The sequence below is a fragment of the Cervus canadensis genome, chromosome 25, assembly GCF_019320065.1.
Source record: "Cervus canadensis isolate Bull #8, Minnesota chromosome 25, ASM1932006v1, whole genome shotgun sequence".
NCBI classification, from domain to species: domain Eukaryota; kingdom Metazoa; phylum Chordata; class Mammalia; order Artiodactyla; family Cervidae; genus Cervus; species Cervus canadensis.
Window position 1 is genome coordinate 43,376,872 of NC_057410.1, and position 22,967 is coordinate 43,399,838.

Here is a 22,967-nt window from a genome sequence, read left to right on the forward strand (position 1 = left end):
AAGGATTCATAGGCTATCATCATAATACAGGTAAACATTTGTGGAAAATGTGGTTCAGGTAAGGAGAAACTAAAGTGAAAGAGAACAAAAAATATAAAAAGATAATATTTAAAATTTCTAATTTGAATTTTGAAGACAATATACTTGCATATATGTGTGTCTATATGCATATATGCACATGTGTGCATAAACATGTATATATGTATATGTGTATATAATTCACATATACATATACATGCATATATATGTACAGACATATATAAAGCTTTATGAGATAATGTAAGAAAATGCAACATACTATTATCAAGATATGGATTAAAGCCAAATTTAATATATTTGTTTTGTTATAAATGGAAGATTGTAAAATTTTACTTCAATATGCCCATTTACTTTTTCTTGGTCCACATGGTCACAAATCTTCAAGGATACCAGGGATTGTCTTGATTTATTTGGGACAACCTCAATAAATGAATGATTAATTAGCTAAAAAATAGTCTTGAACTTGGCAAAATGTCCTTGAGACATTAGAAACTTTTTTTTTTTTTGAAATACTTTAATCAAGTTCTCATTGCTAGACTTGATGACACCTATTGGATCGATCATCTCATTGACATGCTACTAAATGAGTATTTCCCCTCAATTCGCCTGTCTTTCATTTCTGTCGTAACTATAATGGGTATCTGACACATCATCTCTCTTCAATAAACATTTGTTGAATCAGTGAATGAGAGAGTGAATGAACAACCTGCTGTGAGTGTCAGGAAATAGAAAACTCAGAAGCAGGATCTGAAGTAACCTTAGAGTTTTGGCTACATGTATAGGGTCATCTTTGCTCATCCTGATATAAAGACAATACAGATATGGATAGAGGTGCATAAGTATGAATATATATTTAGATAAATAAATAGATGTTTGATAGATACATGATAGATAGATAGCAATATATACTTAACTCTCTTCCATATGCCATCCATATGGATTCACTAGGATGTATTTCCCATCTGGGCTGTAAATTTCACTCCATATGGCATGACTTCTAACTGAATGCTTGGCTACAAAATTCTTTGTTACCTTATAATGCTATGATGAAAACTATATTGATATCTCTCCTTTCGTCCCCCACCTCCTCCTCATCGTTCTTACTCCTTTCTTCTGCTCTCTCTCTCCTATTTTTCATCCAGTATGGCATTTCCCCCTGAGCATTTATTGGAAACTAACATCAAATGAACAGCCCTTTGCAGTGTACTCCTTTAACTCTGCAAGTTCTTATTCTAGCAAATGTTGGAGCGTGTTATCCAATGCCTATAAGTGAATGAAAGACAATTTATATGGAATTGCTTGTCTTGAAGCAGGATATGTTATTTGTTGGAAAAAAATGTGTTGAAGGGATATAAAAATGTTGTGCTTAATTTTCATGACAGGATATGAAATGGTAGTTTTAAACTATTCTTGAACTTTTTATAAAACCAAACTGATAACCTATATTTCAGAAGACTTAAGAGTAATTATTCCCAGAGGCAGAAGGGTTTATCATATGATTTCTGGGAATCATCTCTGTAAGTCTATTAAAAACAAGTGTCTGGCTTGAAGACTTCTATTTTACTCATTTAAAAAAAAAGTGTAGTTTATTTATCCTTTTTTATATTCAGGTTTTTTTTTTCTGAAAATTCAAGCACTTGAGATCATTAAGCCGTCTAGAGTTAATATTGTTAATTTACTTCTCTTTGTGAAAGATAGATCTCGAGAGATTTAAGGGAGTGATCTGTGTGTAGTAATTGAAACAGACATATTTACCCATCCTGTGGCGAATATTGCCTGGAAACTGATGATTACTACCATCAGTGTATTAAATTTTATATTACAGAACAATAATGTACTTCTTAAACTTTTAAGTTAATACTTAAAAATAGTCTTATTTTAATTCAAAAGCAGTCAAACTAAGTATGAAATTTCTTGACAAGCCACAATCATCCTGGAAAGCTATTTGGAAAACTAATTAACTGTAAGTAAGAGAATATGTCTCTACATTTCTTATATTTTTAGAAGACAAGTATGTTCTAATTTCACTGGATTTCTTAGGAAAAGGATGTTGACTAAGTCTCTTTACTAATTTCACTTGAGTAAATGTTTCTATATGAAAGAAAAAAAAATACCTAGCAGGGTTACTTCTTATGCCCTGCAAAATTTTCAGCCATATTTTCCCAATCACTCTACTTCTATGCCATCTCATGCCTTTCACACATGCATCCTTCCCTTTATCTCTTTTGAGACATTTTTTCACTCCGAACTCTTGGGGAGCATGAGTTACATGAACCCATGCTTAAGAGTAAATATGATCCCAACATTTATCTTTAAAAGGGAAGAACCAATATATATATATATACACACACACATCACTGATTACCACAACTAGTATGTGTGTATAGTTATTTGAGCATCAATGGAACAAATCCCATGTGGGCTAAGAAATCAGAAGGGGAAAAGCAGTTAATTTGAGGAATGAAGTAATACGGCTACTTAACATAGAAATGGAAAAGGAAAACAAGACTTTTCAAGGAAACTTACAGTAGTAATTAGAGTTATAGTTAAGGAGACTAAAAGTAATCTTAGCAAATAATATTTACACCAGAAAAAAAAACATAAAAAAAAAAAAATAAGCATTTCTGCTAAAAAAAAAAAAAAAAAAAGATGGGAACATATCAAAGGGAAACAGGATCCAACCTGAAGGGTTTCCCAGTGACCAATGCTAGGACAATTTAAGCATCAAATAGATTGTATTATAATCCAAAGTATGAAATAAATATACCTGAGTTCATGCCTGCATAAATAAATGATTGAAAAAATAATCGAAGGAGAGATGCAAGGCTTCTGTACAGAAGAATTCAGTATAATATATGTATATACTCTCCCCTCAGGAAGGTAAAGCTTAATTTCACCTCTCCCTATTTCTTCTTGGAGAGTGTGCAACTTCCAAAAAATAGAGTGAACAAGTTCCAAAGAGTAGAGTATGGAAACAGAAAGAGTAATTTTATAGTTGAAAAACCTGACAAATACTCCTTTAACCAAAGGACCAAAGTTAACACCGCTAGTAAAATGCGGATGTCATTCATGCCTAATATGATGTGGTGAGGTCGCTTCACAATAATATTAATATGATGGGATGAGACAGACACTTCACCCCGGTAGTATTCTTCTCCCAAACCCATAAACCTAGTCTAATCTTGAGGAAAACATCAGACCAAACATTGGGAGATACCCTACATGATACTTGACCAGAAACTCTTTATAGTCTTCAAGATTGTGAAGAATATGGAAAAGCTTAGAAGCTGTCATAGACCAGAGGAAACTACGGAAAAAAGCAAAGAAACCAAATAACTGTGGTACCCGGCACTAACGGAAAGACTAGTGAAATCCAAGCACCGTCTAAAGTTTCATTAATAGAATGTACTGTATTGGTTTTTTGGTTTAAAAAGATATAGTAATGTAAGATGTTAACAATTAAAGAAATTGGGTGAAGGATACATGAAAACTCTTTGTATTACCTTTGCAACTTTTCTGTAAATCTAAAATTATCCCCCTAATAATTAAGCATTAATTTAGCACATTATCTTCTGATTTGTTTAGTAGCTTGGTACTACTACGTACGTAAGTTGCCAGAATATAGGAATTCCAGGAATTGAGAATTTCTTTCTACTTTCTACTCTTTGATATTATGAATTTGAATCATAACTAGAAATTTAAAAGTAAAAAGGAATAGTAATTTAAGTTTTAAGAGCTCATCACCAACATATTACTTTTATAGTCTTCAAGTTCAGAACAGTTAGTTCCTGGTTGTTGGTTGTGAATAACTATGTCATCTTAGATACGTTCCCAAAGACACCTTTTTTGGTTCATTTTAATCTCCGTCTTCCTGAAGTCTCCACCTTTGAACCATGTGTAAATGGAACATTTATTTTTACCTCTGAAAAGCGTAAAGTCATCTGAATATGATCCTTTAAACAGACTGAATAATTTGTGTGAAAAGACATAGAAAAATGGACATGCATCACAATACAGTCTAAATATTTATAATCAATATTTTGAGAGTTTGGGTCAAAATTTTCATGTATCTAAAGTATGTTTTATTTATTTTCTGCATATGAGATAGAGTTGTAATTATTTAGAATAAATGTATGGTACTTTGTATTTATTGTGAAATCATTTTTTGAATTAAGGTGAGGGAAATAAGAAAGCAATGATACATTCATATTCATGGTGTTATTTAAGAGCAGAAAATTAAAAATAATTGATACATTTTATTTGATAATATGCCTAGATTATATAGTGTTACTGAATTATATGCCTTGCCCCAGAAAGTCTTAGCCAGCTACAATATGATTTTATCTATACATTTTAAAAAGAACTGTTTTTTTAAAAGGCTTTAAAATTTAGAATCATGTTGAAAATACTGGGAATAACAGAGATTTAGAAAGGTACAGAAATAATCATGATGAAACTCTGCTTTGTTACTAGATATATCTTTAAATGGTGTAGGAAACACGCTTCAGGTTAGTCAGGAGAGGTCCTCAGAATTACACCGTGCGTGTTTCCCTGAATTGAAACTGTATGTTATTGGTTAACCAGGATATTTAGCATAATCACTCTGCTAGACTGTGGTGGAGGGAGGTGATTATCACTGAGAACAGATGGGCAGGTCCACAGCACTGCCAGATTCTGCACAAGCTCCATTTATTTGCTGCTTCTTGCTTTTTCCCTTCGGTGTTTTAATTTTTTTTTTTTTTAAACACTGTATGTTCTAAAGAACTAGCTGCACAAAAGGTCAGTAGCTGATGACCTTTCAGCTTAGATTTCAAACGTAGGAGAAAGATTCAAAATGCTCTCACTGTGTATCTAAGAAGGATGGGGCAGGTTTCATTTTACACTCTAGCCTCAATGCATGCACGGATTTATCTGTACGCTAAGCTCTCTGCTCTGCATCTGTAGCTCCTTGTGGATTATATTGTCTCTCTGATCAGAAATGATCTTCTCGGATATGAACACCGTTTCTGGCTCCCCTAAAGTGCATCCTCCTAATGGGACCCGGTTTTATACTTTTCAAGTAAGTGTGCTTTGAATGGCTTCACTACCTAGGGAGTTAATACATAGTCCAACTTTTAATAAAGAGAAAAATAAGGGAAGGAAAACTGCAAAGTGTGAAAGTATTAAAGAGGATGTAAGATGTAGAAAATGTGCATGTCCTTTTAATCCAGGTTTTTTGATATGGAAATGAGATAGCATTACGATTCTCTGTGAATTCAAGCAAAATAATAGTGAACTAATTTTCACAAGGATTTTTAAATCTGCTACATTATCATATTTACAGGGTTTATGAGATAATCTCCTGAAATTGTTCTTTATAGATATAATATGGTAAAAGTTATTAAGTTACTTCCCTGATATATTACAGAGAAGATAGAATTAAAAGACATTTTATGGAACTTTGCAAACTATGTTCTGTGGGCTTAGAAAAATTTTGTATTTCATATACATAGCTTAACATGACTCTTGTTATTTACTTTTATGAGTGCAATACACAATTAATCAATAATACAGTAGCTTAAGTGTCATGTTTATGCTTTTTCAATTTCAGGTAAAGTAGAAACTCATTAAGATGGAAGATTTTCTGTGTTATCAAAAAGTCAAAATGATTTGCAATATAAATGTAAATGTGTGCTACAAAGCTGTTACGGACTTTCAGTTGCCTTTGAATAAATCAGTCATCAGTCTAGAAAATGGTTAAGTCTAAAGTAAATCATATTCTACCTCATTTTTATCCTCAAATTGCATTTTCCAGTACTAAGGTTTACTTTGTAGTTCAATCATATCATCATTAGGTTAAAAGGGGGAATGAAACTCATCTCTGTATATTTTACACTATGGGAATATGAACAGCCTAGCATTTAATTATTTTAGCTATAGAGTTATAATGTACTAAAAAACAAATGCAAAGACCTAGAGAATTAATATAGTAGAGGTACTATGTCTTCTAAAAAGGAGCTCTGAATAAATGCACATATGATTTATCAAAATCTCTTGCCTTTGCGCACAATAGCAGCAGATATAATTACTCTCTCTCTCTCCTCCTTCTTATACTTCTATTTTTAATCCTGTTGCCTCTCCTGCTTTACACTGATGTCTACTGATAGTGCAAGTCTGTGCTGTTACAGAATATTTTTGCTTCCCAGTAGCGATCAGCTTATTGTGGCAGTGATTCAAAATGCAACTGCCCTGGGGCTCTTGTACAGAATTATTACTTTTTTCTTCTCTGTACACTGAGATATAAACACTCCTTACAATATCCTGTAGCTGCCTCTTAGGGGTAGTTTTTGACATTGGGTATTCTGCTTCAGTCTCTTAAAGTTTAAGGGTCAGTAAATTCCATATGCTCAGTCATGACAGGCTTTTTACAATTCTTTCAGCAGGTCTTGCTGACAGATTTCCTGACAGGTGATTTTCTTTGGAAACACACTGGAATGATTTTTAACCACTCATTTCTTTTTTTTGCTAGTGTTATAACAATTCATGTAAAAAGCACCAAGATTTCAGATAAAATAGAAATGTTGACAAATATGAGCTCTATTTTGCTACATTTTTAAAATCACAAAAAGGTATTTGATCCTGACATTTGTGGTAACAGGCACTGTGTGTTTAACTTTTTGTTGCTATTGTTTGTTTTTGCTTTTGGTGGAAGAGAAGGATGGTTTTTAAAGCATAAATATACCAGCTTATAAAAGTTAACTCTGCTTTTATCTTCAAGGGACTGAATTATACATGAGTATCTTTCTTATTTATATATACATTAGCCTATTTTAAGGTGATGTGCTTTCTTCGATTGTAGTACTGTCATGAGAAATGAGATGCTGTAAAATAACAGGCCGTTTGTCAAAAGTGTATCTTGTGGAAATGATTAGTTAAATTTTTGAAAATGGTTTTCATTATGGAATGGCATAAATGTGTTTCTGAAATGATTCTACATCAAGGAATTGAGATTTTAATGCTTACCTTCTTAAAATTATTCTAGCCCAAGAGTTAACATATGCAAAAACATTTAGGATAGCTTAGCATGAATAATACTCAGTTTCAGTTCCATCTTCTCATCAAATGTTTAAACTATCCTATCATTTTTTGTTGAAATTGTACAATATCAAATTTTAAAAGTAAGATTTAGAACATATTTGACCTGAACTGTTTAAGGTAAAAAGACAACAAATAAGAAGCTGAAGAATATTCTAATTACAAGCCTATATTTTTCATTGCATTTCAATTTAGCTACGTTTATACTTCTATTCACAAGTGCAAATACTATCTTGTATAGACTAACACTTAATTTAAATTAATTTCCTTATAAGTGAGATCTCACTTATATATACTATGAAAATACTTGAATCTGCAATTTTCATTCAGAGGTCCCTGCACCTTAAATGATGCCAACACCCAATTTGCACTATATATTTAGTAACTTGCCTCCAAAAATTCAAGTTCTAGAGAATAGTTGTCTAGAATGATTTTTGATTGACAAAAATTAAAATTAATTATAATATTTGAATGGATTAAAGCTGTCAGTTTATGGTCCTCAAATAGGTACAAATGGGAAACCTACTTTAAAACAAAATTAAATTATATATATGAATGCAGTAAATTCTTTCTAATGTCCATAAAAGATGATGTCCTAACATCATTTCATATTTAGCTCTATTTCTGCAAGTAAAACTATTTACTATATTTTATTAAATATCTAGATAAACTAATCATAACATAATGTGTAAATTCTCCCAGAAGTACTGATGACCACCAAGCTACCCCATCTTCTCCTAGAAATTAAGTATCTTCATCTAGAGGTTTTCACACTGTCTGCAGAATCCTAAGATTTCATGGGTGCTTGTCAGTAGTTGCTAGAGACAGTAGGGAGGAGATATACATTCTTTTGAGCTTCTTAATGCTTCCTTATTCTACATTTACCTATTTTATTCATTGGAACTCTATGCAAGCTTTCAGGCACAGCAAGTAACAAATGGCATACTCCTTTCAAAAACAAAGCAAAAGTGGTGTGCAAACCACTTCCTCAAACCAAAGGAGTTAATTTTTGATGGGACCAGTTTTGATCTATTGAACCCACAGAGCAATTATTTCTGCTTATGATGTATTTCTTTGCCATTTAATCCTAGCATTAATAACATTTATTGCCAAGAATGTGTGAAAGTATTTGACTCTGTTGCCTTCTGGTACCCACTGAAAACAAGAGAAAGACACTTTGTCACAAAGCATGGAAACATATTAATGTGCCATTTCCATGTTTAGAATACTTTATATATCCGCTGTCCTTAAAGAGTAAAATTCATTTCTTTAGTTTGTTATAAAGAAGCTCTTCCTGATCTGGAGCTCATGCAACATACTGCTTTCTTGACTTGCTTTCCCCAAAAATTATCTGTATGCTTCTGTTCTTTGCCTCTTCACTGAACCTGTCTATTGCAAAGTTGTTTTTATTTAAAGACTCATTTAAGATACCACCTCCCATGAAGCCTTCACTCATTCACCTGATTTATTCATGATGTATTAAGTACATTTTCTTTGATCATTTGCCTGTTTATATCACTACAGGAGTACTTAATATGCTTTGTTTTAATCACTGAGAATATTTTATTAATCTGCATCCCTAGCAAATGGATATACTTATTATCCCTGTATAATAAGCAGGGCTTATTGAAAAGTAAATGATTAAAATTTGAAAATTCAACACAAAAACTATAATTTTTTAATTTAAGCTATGTAAGCATTTGTTGAGACATATATATTATTAGAAACATAGCTAAAGATATTTAAAGGTAAATGTATTTAAAACTAAGCCTTTGAGTACCACCATTGGGTTCTTCAAAATAAATAACAGTTACATTATGGTTCTCAGAAAAGTTTTAATTTCATTGTTTTTGTAATAGATTTATTTTACAGCTAGACAAAACATTTTTGAGATTTTTTCTTTATACCTATTTATAATTCCTTAGTAATTTAGGTTTTTCATACGTTATCAAAAGAACTTTAAAATTGTTTAATGTGTAATTTTTCATTTAGCAGATACTATTACTTGAAATATGTAGGAGATTAATAGGCAAATTGGAAATCTCAATTGCATGAAGAATTTCACTCAAAAGGTATTACTGATAATTAGTGTGGGGCACCATATCTTTGTGATCATATGAGGTTGAGGTAATTCTGGCTTTTCAGGGGAAGAAAACAGATTTTTTCATATTCTATCTTTTTTTGTTTAATACCTGGGAACCCACTGTTACTCTTATATTATTTGAAGCACATTATATTAACTTCTTACTGTTGATATTTTTTTTAATGCACTGAATATATCTATCAGTATGCTTGGAACATGTTATGTATTTAATTAAAAAAATGAAAGCAAAGGAGCCCAATAGAAATAAGACAGACCCTTTGGCTCTAGGGTTATAGAGTAATATAGGCAGACTTCCCCAGCTCAATGAGAGAACTGAACTTTTTCTCTGTCACCCAATTATATGCAGTCATGATTATGATTATAAATGGTAGAGATAATACAAGAAGCCTTTCAAGCAAGTAGACTGACAAATTTAAATGTCCTTCTTGGTGTGTGGGAAAGGCAGACTTTTATATAACTAAAACATAAGCTGGAGACAGGAAATGGCTAAAATTCAATGTCCAAACTCAAAAATATAAAGGAAGGTTTGAATGTCAAGTCCAGATCCTCAGGAACTTGATCTTAGGATTCAAGGATTTTCAATGAGAAATGATAGGCTTCAATTTACCATCTAGTTGGAATACTGGATTGTGCCTTGGCTGGTTGATGGGACAGCAAAAACTATTCAGTGGCTTTCCAAAGTAAAAAACAAAACAAAACAAAAAACTAGAGGAATTATGATTTCCCTGCTTTAAAGATAGAAAAAACTGAAGCTCAATAATGTACTTAAGTAGTTGTTAATAATATGAGATATATGTAACATGGTTTCTGTCTGAATCCAGAGTTTTAGAACCCAAAATTCCATACTCTTTCCTCTATGTTCTTCTGCTGAAATTGTTGATGATTAAATACATCAGCAAAAATTATTCCAAGGTATGTAATTTCTAATCCTCTGTTGGTCTATTAATTCAAAAACTTATAGAAATTTAGCTCTACTTCTTCAAAACATTGTATTACAGACTCACTGAGTTTTTAAACTTGAGATTCTTGTTTAGTTACATCTCCTCATTTAATCCTTATTGACAGTTTTCTTCTAGTTAGAAATATGTTTTTATAGTAATCAAATTGCCAATCAAATTGTGCTGAAAAATAAAAGAGAAATCAAGGGGGGAAGTATTCACTTAATACACACCTTTGTCTATACAAGAATGCTCTTTACATTAGTGAGACCAACCGTAGAAAACAATGAATAGCTCCTGGGCTCCCCATAGGAGATCATATCTCTTCCATCTGTAGAGGTTTCTGCTCAATAGATGTTGGCTAGGCTATCTGTTCTGTGAGGACAGGCCCATGTGTCCTCTTTTTTTTTTTTTCCTTGCATTGTTAAATCACTAACACCAAGAGATTGTGCAGCACAAAACTGTAATTAGTAAATAGGTGTTGAATTGAATTACAAACGGAAAAGGATGTATCCTCATCTAGAATGACTTCCCCATAGGAAATTCCCAGCATGAGGTCCACAGATATATTTTACTTATATACTTAGCTACAATAACTTTAAGCTGTCAAGTATTGACTGAAGGGGAAGGAAACTGGAAGTAGGGACTTTAATTAGGGTGCTCTTAAGGTAAAATATTTAAGGCACGGAGCATAGTGCTCCATGTGTAGTAAGAGGTCAATAAGCCGCGGCCACAGCAGCAGCAGGAACCAGAGGTGGGGTCTGCAAGACACACTAGAGGTGGCAAGGGTATGAACTAAGAGATGTTAAGGTGAGGGAAAAGTCATTGGGAGATAGATTTTTAAAATTCATTAACATATGAATATAGGAGACAAGACAGTAGAAGGCAAGATTACCTCCGAAGTTTCTATTGAGGGAGAGAGAAATTTAGAGGAAGAGCAGCTTTGAAAAACAATGTACTGAGTTTGGTTTTGGGCAGACTGAGGAGACAGTTGGAAGTATGGGCTTGGCTCTCAGGAGAGAGGTCTGTGTGAAGAGTGGACATGAATGTGGGAGTCATCTGTTTACAGGGTAGGGGAAACTGGAAGTGGATGAAACGACCTTGGCAGAGAATGAGGAGAATGGGGGAGAAGGGTGGGGCTGGGCATGAAATCCTTGAACCTACTGACTTCCCAGAATTACTGTCATTTGGAGTGTGTGTGCTTGGTTTACTTTGCAAATACAGTTTGAAAGCTTTTCCCTAATTACCTCTCCTTGAATATCACCTCTGAATCTAATTTAGATGCTCCTGCCTCTTTGTGTGTGTCTTTGCTTTATTTTGTAAATACATTTTGGAAACTAACGCTTCCTTTTAGCCCCCTCTGGCATCCCCCCCCCCCCGCACCCTGCCATTGAATATTATCCCCTGAACTCCAGAAAAGCATAAAATTTATTTTACTTAACTACTCATATTTGTTTATTGACACCTAGCCTGATGCTTGTCGTATAGATGGTATGTGTTTTCTGAATGAATGAATTTGTGTGTAAATTGAAGAGTACCTAAAATTAATTCTTTTATATTAGTTTGTAAAATCAGTTGACACACCTTGTTCTATATCCCCATTATGCCAGACTTTAGTGATAATGAGCAAAACACCAGATTTCTATCGTCAAAACTCATAAAGAGTAGCCTTGTGGAAAATTATCCAAAAATAATAATAGCACATTGTTTGTTTCTCTGAAGATACTTTGATGTTAAGGGTTTATGTGTTGTTGTTGTTCATTCACTGAGTCGTGTCCGACTCTGCAACCTCATGAACTGCAGCACGCCAGGCTTCCCTGACCTTCAGTGTCCCCAGAGTTTACTCAACATCATGTTCGTTGAGTTGGTGATGCCATCCAACCACTCATCCTATGTTGCCCACTTCTCCTCTTGCCCTCAATCTTTCCCAGCTTCAGGGTCTTTTCCAGTGAATCAGTTCTTCACATCAGGTGGCCAAAGTATTGGAGCTTCAGCTTCAGCACCAGTCCTTCCAATAACATTCAGGGTTGATGTCCTTCAGGATTGACTGGTTTGATCTCCTTGCAGTCCAAGGAACTCTCAAGTCTTCTTGAGCACCACAGTTCAAAAGCATCAATTCTTCAGCACTCAGCACTTTATGGTCCAACTCTACTGGTGTCACAGAGTCAGACACAACTGAGTGACTTTCACTTTCAAGAACATCCATACACGACTACTGGAAAAACCAGAGCTTTGACTCTACGGATCTTTGTCAGCAAAGTAATGTCTCTGCTTTTTAATAAACTGTCCAGGTTTGTCATAGCTTTTCTTCCAAGGAGCAAGCGTCTTTTAATTTAGTGGTTGAAGTCACCATCTGCAGTGATTTTGGAGCCCAAGAAAATGAAATCTATTACTGTTTCCACTTTTCCCCCATCTATTTGCCTAGACGTGATAGGACTGGACGCCATGCTCTTCATTTTTTGAATGTTAAGTTTCAAGTCAGCTTTTTTACTCTCCGCTTTCACCTTCCTCAAGAGACTCTTTAGTTCCTCTTCACTTTCTGCCATTATAGTGGTATCACCTCCATATCTGAGGTTGTTTATATAGATAATACTATTATAATTTACGTAATTTCATATACTTATTCAGTAGAACCTTATGATGATGGTGATCATGAAGAAAAAAATAGTTCTTCTAAGAGACTTTCATAAATAGTCTCATTCCTGAACTAGTGTGGTATTCTGAAAAGAGCAATGACTGTTGTTTTACTATATCCTAAACATTCAACTTTTACTCTTTTTTAAAGCAAAAAGGGTTTTGCAAAACAAGAAAGAAACTACGTATTTCCTTTGACCGTGTACATATGTAACGACAGAGGGTAGAGAGAACTAGGGAAGTGAAGAAGGGTGAGGGTGGAGGAAGAACCGCAGCCTTGGCCTTGGAAGGAAGAATGCTTTATCTTCTGAGAAGCAAAGTGAACACAGTGAAAATGCAAGAGAGAGGAAGATGGCTGAGCCTGAAATAGTAGACATCAAGTAGAACTGAGAATTGAGCCAGGATTGGAAGCATAGTTTCAGATCAGTCTTAATAAATGAGTTTCTTGTTAATCTCCCTAAATGGAAATTGGAATGGGAATAAATATTGGCAGATGTGGCAAAAAAAATCAAGCAATCAAAGTGCTAACGAGATTAAGGTTGAACTGTCTGAGTGTGGGTCAGTCTTCAGTCTTAATGAACATAGGAAGTAATTGATTGAAGTTTCACTTTTTAAGGAAAAAAAAATCACTGAAAAATTACACTTTACTCAGTGTTTCTATAATATACTGTTATAAACATAAATTCTGAGACATTATACTTTATTTAACAGTGATTCCCAGAGCATTCTATCATGCCTGGCACTTAGTAAGCTCTCCAAAAGTGTAAGTAGAATGAATAGATGTTCTTTAAAAATATAAATTTAAAGGGTTGTTTACCTCATGAAATATTACAACTAAAATAAAGTTAGTATAGTTAGCACTAGTAGGTAATTCTCAAATTTATTTAAATATTTTGCCTGTATGTAATATTAAAGATTAAATGGAGCAAATAAAACATTGTAAGTAATAAGGGTACAATAGTAACTTATTATAAGCTAAAGAAAATGTAGGAGAGTTTGTGCCTTTGTGGGGAAAGGTCAGCATTACAATCATATACATGGAATGCCACAGACTACATTGTCCAGAAAATTACTCTTACTTTTCACATTACATTAATATAATTTCATTATATATATAGCCTATTATGGTACAACAGTTTAAATTAAGTACAGAGATGAATCTTTAATACAGAATGCTGCCAACACAATTTATTATTGAAAAATAGATCTTTGAAGAAAAGGTGGACAAAATTGTGGATGTTATGTAATCAGGGAAAGAAATGTGGAAAAAAGACACCATCTCTGCCACTAGGATTCCCTGGTGGCTCAGACGGTAAAGAGTCTGCCTGCAATCTGGGGGGCCTGAGTTCAATTCCTGGGTCAGGACGATCCCCTGGAGAAAAAAACGGCAACCCACTCCAGTATTCTTGCCTAGAGAATCCCATGGATGGGGGAGCCAGGTGGGCTACAGTCCATGGGTTCACAAAGAGTTGGACTCCACTGAGCAACTTCACTTTCACTTTCATTGCCACTCAAAAGAAATGTTCTTTTGGTTTGCATACAATGAAGTTGTTCAGCATACATGGTGAGAAAACTTAAGGAATACGTGAGTCTGAATAAAAACAGAAGAGGTTTCACTTGAATATAGAAAGTGAGTCTGTTGGAGTGATAAAACACAGAAGTGGGTAGTTGTCAGTGACATCTCAATGGAACGTTTGTATTGGGGATTTTCAGAATGAGGCAGAGTACAAAAAGCAGGGTGCAAGTGAGACTGTTGGAGTCTCATATCTATAACTTGAAATGTGTACACATACAAAAATTATTAAACTTCACTGAGATTCAATTTCTTCACCTTTAAGTAATGAGAATAATAAATACATTTTCCAGGGTTGATATGAGAAAATGTACTTGAAAGCATTTTATACATTTAAAAACACAGTTCAGTTAAGGCTTTTACAAGCAACAGAAGCTGACTGTGGTATGTTATTCAAAAGAGAAATATTTGAATGATATGGGAAGCACTTTTATTGACTCATGCAGTCAATTAAGTGCTTGGTTCTATTCTGTACATTGGATAAATGAGTGAGCAAGTGAAAAATCACCTTATATTCAGTGGGGGGTGGGAAATGGATTATAAATAGGATAATGTGTAGCAGTGAGTAAGTGAAACATGAAGCTTATATTCTAGTTGAATGAAACAGATAGTAAAATAAATAGGATAATGTATAGTATGTTGCTGCTAAGTCGCTTCAGTTATATCTGACCATGTGTGACCCCATAGACAGCAGCCCACCAGGCTCCACCATCCCTGGGATTCTCCAGGCAAGAACACTGGAGTGGGGTGCCATTTCCTTCTCCAGTGCGTGAAACTGAAAAGTGAAAGTGAAGTCACTCATTCATGTCCGACTCTTCCCGACCGCATAGACTATAGCCTACTGGGCTCCCCCGTCCATGGGATTTTCCAGGCAAGAGTACTGGAGTGGGGTGCCATTTCCTTCTCCGGTATTGTGTGTTAGATGTTGATAAATGCTAAGGAGAAATATAGAGCGTAGGAAGCAGATAGGAAGCATTGAAGCGCACAGAGAAGACAATCTGGAGAAGAGGACATATGAATCAGAACAGCTTTGGATTGTTGTATTGGCATAAATTGAAGAGTATTCTCTTCACAGTGCTGCCACCAAATAGGTTAACTCTATATGTATTCTCTCCATTCCCAAGATTTAAAGTCAAGAGAGATAAAGTCTGTTTGATCCAACCTGGATCTCACTTAACCATAAACATGCCATCATCTATCTATATCTATTAACCTTCTACCTGGCTTGCTCAACCTAGGTCCCCAAATTTTCTGTTTACTATAATGAGGTATACATTATATTTATATAATGAGGTATCAAAAGACTGTGATGCTCAAACATATTTTAGGCTTCTTATAAGACAAAAAAAAAATAGCAATTGCATCTCTATATTCCTCAGAGGTCCTAGAACTTTCTTTCCCCTTTTTCTACTTGTTCGTTCCAAACTCATTCATTCTTTCAAACCATGTGCAATATGTGTCTTTCATGAATGTGTCACAATTCCCAGTTAGGTTCACCGCCATCCTTGGTGAGATCCTGCAAAATGCTGCGCTTACTTATTTAACACCAACATAATTTAAGTACGGGCTTCCCAGGTGGCTCAGTGGTAAAGAATCTGCTTGCCAATGCAGGAGATGAGGAGACACGAGTTTGATCCCTGGGTCGAGAAGATTCCCTGAGGTGGAAATGGCAACTCACTCCAGTATTCTTGCCTGGAAAATCTGATGGACATAGGAGCCTGGCGAGGTACAGTCCATGGGGTTGCAAAGAGTTGGACACAACTTAGAGACTGAGCACACACACACAACATTTAAGTAGGTGTGTCTGTTTCCCCATATATATTTGTTAGGTGAACAAATTGTGCGTGCTTAAGAGATATCTGACTATATAAAGGATACATGTCATTATCTCAAAAGTTACAAGTTACCTTTTATACCAAGCTTTATATTGAGACTATGTCAATTAAACTTGACGTTGTGACTATAAAATATGAATTATCCAAGAGAAGATAGGTGATTAACCCCATTAAGTTGCCTGAGTGTGTGTGTATGCGCATGTGCCTGTGAGCACATGTGTATGTTATTTTTGATGATGTTTTATTTGTTTATTTGGTGGAGAGAAGATATAATTAACAAAATAATTGTTGTAAACATTTTGGAAGAAAAAATTTAAAACATTCCGAAATTTTAAATAAATATATTCTTTCTTATTTAATGTCTACTAAATGATGTCAGGATCAATGCACTTCATGTGAACTGCATGTAACACTTAGGTGTTCCATTTCAATCTGTTTGATATTCTATATTACCATGCTGTACATCAGCTTCAATTTTCTTGAATATCTAATATTTTCCTAAAATTATCAGGTTTGAGTAGTAGTGGTGGTGGTTTAGTTGCTCAGTTGTGTCTGACTCTTGCAACCCCATAGACTATAGCCTGCCAGGCTCCTCTGTCCATTGGATTCTCCAGGCAAGAATACTGAAGTGGGTTGTCATTTCCTTCTCCAAGGGATCTTCCTGACCCAGGAATCAAACCTGGATCTCCTGCGTTGCAGGCAGATTCTTTACTGACTGTTGGAAATGGCAACCCACTCCAATTATAGTGCTATTGTATAGCAGTTTGAAGTCAGACCTAAGTATTAATCATTCTCTGCCACCTACTAAACAGGTGACATAGTCTAAATTCAGTTGTCTCATCTGTAAATGCAGTTGGAATATTGTCCTCAAAGGGTTGTCATTAAGGTGAAGTGAATTGTTTACCGTGGGCTCAAAACATACAGATACAACATAGTAGTTCTTACAGCATAATTTTTAGTATTATTCTTATTAAAGTATCAAATAGTTGAATGAAATACTTTTTTTTCCAAGGCTATAATACTTCATACCGTCAATGCAAATTCTCTCTGGGAATTGAAATTGGGCTTTCAGATTTTATGTTATTGACTACAGCTTATTTTATTCTTCCTCTGTTGTGGATCATAATAAAAATACTTAGAGCTGTTGTAGGGGTTGTCAAACTTTAGAATACATAATTATCCAGAAATTCAAGCTACCATATTACCACCCCCAGAGATGATTCAGAAAATCTGGTAAGGGCCAAGGATTCTTCATTTTTAAACAGAATTCCAACTGATGTCAGTGCAGAAATGTCACACATTGAGAAACAGTGGACAGGAGACAGAGTTCTTTCAGCACTATAAATGGTACTTTCTATTTGAAAGACAACTGCTGGGTAGAAGGTTAAATATCCACAAGGCCTTCTTCTAGTTATAAATAATTATTCTGTTTTAGAAAGGCATGATTTTTACTTGTTCTGATAAAGTCATTTAGTTATTTCTTCTTGGACCAATTTATAACTCCAATTGAGGTACTAATTGCGAAGATTCTAAACCTTTTTTTTTTTTTTAATTAAAATAAGCTAATTATATCAAGGATTGGCCCTCACTAATGATTACCTTTACCTTCTATATCCTTTAGGGCATGTGTTTGTCAGGGAATTTCCCAATTCAGACTTAATATATTGATGTGTCAAGAATGATACTCATCTGTTAGTAGTTAATGATTTGTCTGTAACCCAGAAGCTGTGTAAAATGAAATAAAACCTTTAAATTATCTACCACAGTAAATGTGATCTGTCCTATTTAAAAAATATTAAAATCAAAATAGAACTTGATTAAAGTAATAAATGTTCATTAGAAAGGTGGTGTTATATGATTGCTATTCATTGACTACCTAATTCTTGAATACCAAGAACACACCCCTTGTATGTTTGATAATTATCTTTATGGGTTAAGCTGAATTTCAGTAATAAGGCCTATGAAGTATCACTTTGCTTTCATAAAATATCTGCCCTTATGTCAAGATATATTTGCAAGTTCAAAGTTACAAGTTCATAGGAAAATTATGTTAAAACCGTCATGAAGAAAAGTACCATTTTGTGTTTGGTTAAAGTTCATTAATAGCTGTCTCAAGATTATTTTGAATTTAGCTTCAATGAGAAGATAGCAATCTTATTCTAATATTATAAAATAAGTATCATCATTAAATATATTTTAAAAACAAATGCTTTAAAAGTACCTGAATTATTTGTGCTGATTAATATCTCTGTCTCATGCCCTTTATGCTATATTTAAGAGATGCAGCAGTCACCATGCAGACATTATTTCATCCAGCAGAATCATCCTAGAATGGACAATATTTTCTGAGACTTCATGGCATGGATGAAGGAGCGTAAGATTAGAAATCAGATCAACATATATCCTGCCACCTGTGTGACTTTGGGAAAGTTATTCAACTACTCAATTTTAGTCCTCTCACTATAAAATGAACACAATAAAACCTATATCTCAGGAATTTTATGAAGATTAAAAAATGGGTAAACCACCAAGTACGGAGGTTCAGTTCAGTTGCTCAGTCGTGTCTGAGTCTTTGCGACCCCATGGACTGCAGCACGCCAGGCTTCCCTGTCCATCACCAACTCCCGGAGCTTACTCAAACTCATATTCATCAAGTCAGTGATGCCATCCAACCATCTCATCCTCCGTCGTCCACTTCTTTTCCTGCCTTCAATCTTTCCCAGCATCAGGGTCTTTTCAAATGAGTCAGTTCTTGGCATCAGGTGGCCAAAATATTGGAGTTTCAGCTTCAGTATCATTCCTTCCAATGAATATTAAGGACTGATTTCCTTTAGGATGGACTGGTTGGATCTCCTTGTAGTCCAAGGGACCCTCAAGAGTCTTCTCCAACACCACAGTTCAAAAGCATCAATTCTTCGGCGCTCAGCTTTCTTTATAGTCCAACTCTCACATCCATACATGACCACTGGAAAAACCATAGCTTTGACTATGTGGACTATATGGACCTTTTTTGGCAAAGTAATGTCTCTGCTTTTTAATATGCTGTCTAGGTTGGTCATAGCTTTTCTTCCAAGGAGAAGTGTCTTTTAATTTCACGGCTGCAGTCACCATCTGCAGTGATTTTGGAGCCCAAGAAAATAAAGTCTGCCACTGTTTCCACTGTTTCTCTATCTGTTTGCCGTGAAGTGATGGGACCAGATGCCATGATCTTTGGTTTTTGAATGTTGAGTTTTAAGCCAGCTTTTTCATTCTCCTCTTTCACTTTCATCAAGAAGCTCTTTAGTTCCTCTTCACTTTCTGCCATAAAGGTGGTGTCACCTGCATATCTGACATTATTGATATTTCTCCCAGCAATCTTGATTCCAGCTTGTGCTTCATCCAGTCAAGCATTTCTCTTGATGTACTCTGCATAGAAGTTAAATAAGCAGGGTGACATCATACAGCCTTGATGTACTCCTTTCCCAACTTGAAACCAGTCCACTGTTCCATGTCCAGTTTTAACTGTTGCTTCTTGACATTCATACAGATTTCTCAGGAGGTAGGTAAGGTGGTCTGGTATTCCCATCTCTCAAAGAATTTTCCATAGTTTGTTGTGATTACACAGTTGAAGACTTTGGCATAATCAATAAAGCAGAGGTAGATGTTTTGATCCCTGATTTGGTTTCTGACTGCAAGGATAACCACCAATGATTCTCACCTCCTAAAATGCATACCTCTTGTGTATACGTCTCCTTCATTAAATTAAAACTGCCCTTATGTGAATAAAGTGTGGTGTATGTAAAAGTATATGCCTTCGGAAATGAGGTTATGAAGTCATGTAGCTTCTACCTTGTTCTCTTGGACTTGTTCACAAGCCAACTCCCTTGCTGTGAGGGTGCTCCAGGAGCCCTGTAGAGACGCCCGCAGAACTGAGGTCCCTAGCCAAGAGCCAGCGCTAACTTGCCAGCCATGCAGTTGAAATACATTGGCAGTGGATCCCCTGGTAGTGCAGTCAAGCCTTAAATGGCTGCTGCCCAAATCAGTCTCTGACTGCAACCTTCTGAGAGGCCCCAAGGTAGAACTTCCCAATTGAGCCATCCCCAAATCCCTGACTCACAAAATAATGAGATAATAAATAATCACTTTTGTTTTAAGACATTAAATTTTAGGATTTGATTTAGGACTAGATGATGAACACAACCGCCGAGGCAACCTTGTCATCTCTAAGCAAGTTCGTCGTAAGCCATTCTGTCTATATATATATTTCATCACCCCTCACAGAGCTTTTCTACCCAAACCAACTTGCTCTTTCTCCACTTAATTTATCTTTGTTTTTCACTTACCTCCCTGTTTTACTTCATAAATACTTCAGTCTTACAGCATCAATATCTTTCAATGAAAACTATTTCATTGGCCTTTCTTTCAGAAAGTCTTTTCTAAGATGTTTACAAAATACATGTATACACTGCTTATCAGCAAGTACCTTAACTTTTCTTCTTTGTACTCTTCTGGCAGCTCATCTGGTGTAATCTCATTTTATGGAATTAAATAAATATTTATGTGCTGTCTGCTACTTACCAATGACTTTTCTTAGTAAAAAAGTCATGCAATTGAAGATCATGTTTGCTTGCTATGATTATGCATAGGACAGAAGTATTTCAGGCAGTGGATAACCAGTCCAAAGAGAAAATTTGGAAGAAAAAAGAAGCAACCTTCTATAGGATTTTTTTTTTTACGGTGGAATATTTTAATTAATTTATGTGTTTTTTTTTTCAAAGCAGAGGAATGTTTATTTTAGTAATCTGGGTAGTTAATTATTTTATGAAAGATAAAATATACTGTTTATGTTCCTTGAATAAAATAACATTTTGCATGGAAGAAAATCGAACCTCTATTAGTAAATATACAGATTAAAATAGCCTGGTTAGTAATGCATTTTATTATCCTAACAACATTTGGAATAGCATGAATTCTCATATTTGAGGTTTGATAGTGTTTATGTGAAATTTTAGTATCGGCAGCTGTACTTTAAAACTACCTGTCAACTCTGGGTTTGTCAACAAACAAATGATTAGACTAAAAGTATTTGAAATTGTTTTTGATACATTTCTAACCCCCTCTCCTCAAAAAATATATTGGCGGGGATATTTTTGGAGAATGTATATATCAGAAGAAAACATATGCACTTGAGTTGACTTATTTTAGCGTAAGTTTTTGGATAAATATTTCCTGAAATATGAGATTTTATTATCAAACATTTTCAAAATCTTTGCTATAGCTCAACAAAAAGTATTTCAAGCAGATCCTCTTATAGAATGTTTATGTATATATGTCTATATATATATATGTATATGTGTGTGTATATATATATATATGTATTCATTCTGATGACATTTATGTGATCTTGACCAGATTTATTTCCTTATGTATCTGTAATAATGTTAGAAGCTTATATAAACTCATAAGAGTAAACCTAATGTAATTAGTAAAAAAGCAAAAAACATTAATGATGTTAATGCCAGGCTCAAAATAGTAAAATAGAGAACCTGGAACATATCTGAGGGGTTAGCAAAGGCTGTTATTTTAGAGACAGTTAGGATTCAGCTGAATTGCACATCTCTAAATTCTCAAAATAGCATTGCCTACAAGAGAGAAGTTCTTTTCTCTCTTACTTAAAAGAATATTAAATACAAGTAGTCTATGTCCAGCCGCGTTGGAGGCTGATGTAGTCATGTGGATTGTGTATCAGCCGGGAATTCTCTCCACTTTCCCCTTCCTCCCACCATTTGGTTAACATTTGTGCATTCTGCAAACCTCAGTTTCAAAGTCATTTTCCTAGGCAAGTTACGGTAGGTACTGCTTGCCTCCAAATATGTATTGTTTTCATCTTCTCTATTTAAGTAGCTCAATTCTTAATTAGTGATATCTTATGTGGCTATATCATCCTTCCTCAAAGCTAGGTATGACTATATGACTAAGTTCTTACCCACTGATGTAATAGGAATATTTGTGCAATACTTCTAGGAAGCTCTTTCAAAAAGTTGAAAGTAAAGTCATTCCTAACTTTACTCCTTATTGATAGTTGGAATGCAAAGCTGACTATTGGAGCTCACACAGTCATTTTTGATGATGAGGTAAAAGCCCATGCTCAAATTGAGAGAAAAAAAAAGAGAGAAGGAATATGGGCCTCTGTCTTATTGGAACTTCCACAATTAGCCTGGACCGCATACATCTATCAGTCTTTTATCTGAGACAGCAGTGAACTTCTTTCTTTCTTCTGTCACTGTTATTTTTATATCAACTGAACCTTATCCTAACTAGTAAAACAGCTATTGCAAACTCCTTACATCATGTCAAGTTCCTCTGTTTTACAACTTTATAAGCACCACACTCTTTTCTTTGATGCTAGTCATCTCAGTATATAATTGTACGCGTACATATATTGGGTTTTTTTAAATTGAAAACTCCAGAGAACAGAGCCCGTGTATGTTTTTGCTCACTTTTATTAACTGAAGCCTATTTTGATGCTGACCACAAAGTCAATATTTCATAAATATCTATTCTATAAGGAAGGTTAGTATGTATGATCCGAGATTGACAAGCTTAAGTGGAAATTTAAATATCTCATAGATTCTCATGTTTGTGCCAGTTGCCTGTCCAGGAGTAGTACTGGATTTATAACTCTCTGCTTTGTCATAAGACCTAGTTAGTGAGAAGAGTAGTGTGACATATTGTCTGTCTTGGTGTCCTCATCACTTTGATGAAATTCTCAGTTTCCAGTTTTCTTAACT

General features: G+C 34.7%; 1 protein-coding gene across 13 annotated transcripts in view; it reads left to right on the forward strand.

The window, feature by feature from the left end:
- Positions 1-22,967, forward strand: part of PPFIA2 (PTPRF interacting protein alpha 2) — a 481,936-nt gene that overhangs the window by 144,733 nt on the left and 314,236 nt on the right. For 5 of the 13 annotated variants that reach the window (XM_043446302.1, XM_043446304.1, XM_043446303.1 and 2 more), the window contains exon 1: positions 4,657-5,098. The exons of the other annotated variants lie outside the window; for them this stretch is intronic. In XM_043446302.1, the coding sequence (XP_043302237.1) occupies positions 5,018-5,098 (81 nt within the window). In that variant the 5' untranslated portion in view covers positions 4,657-5,017. Of the gene's footprint in view, positions 1-4,656; positions 5,099-22,967 lie in introns of those variants that run through there. 13 annotated transcript variants of the gene reach the window in all.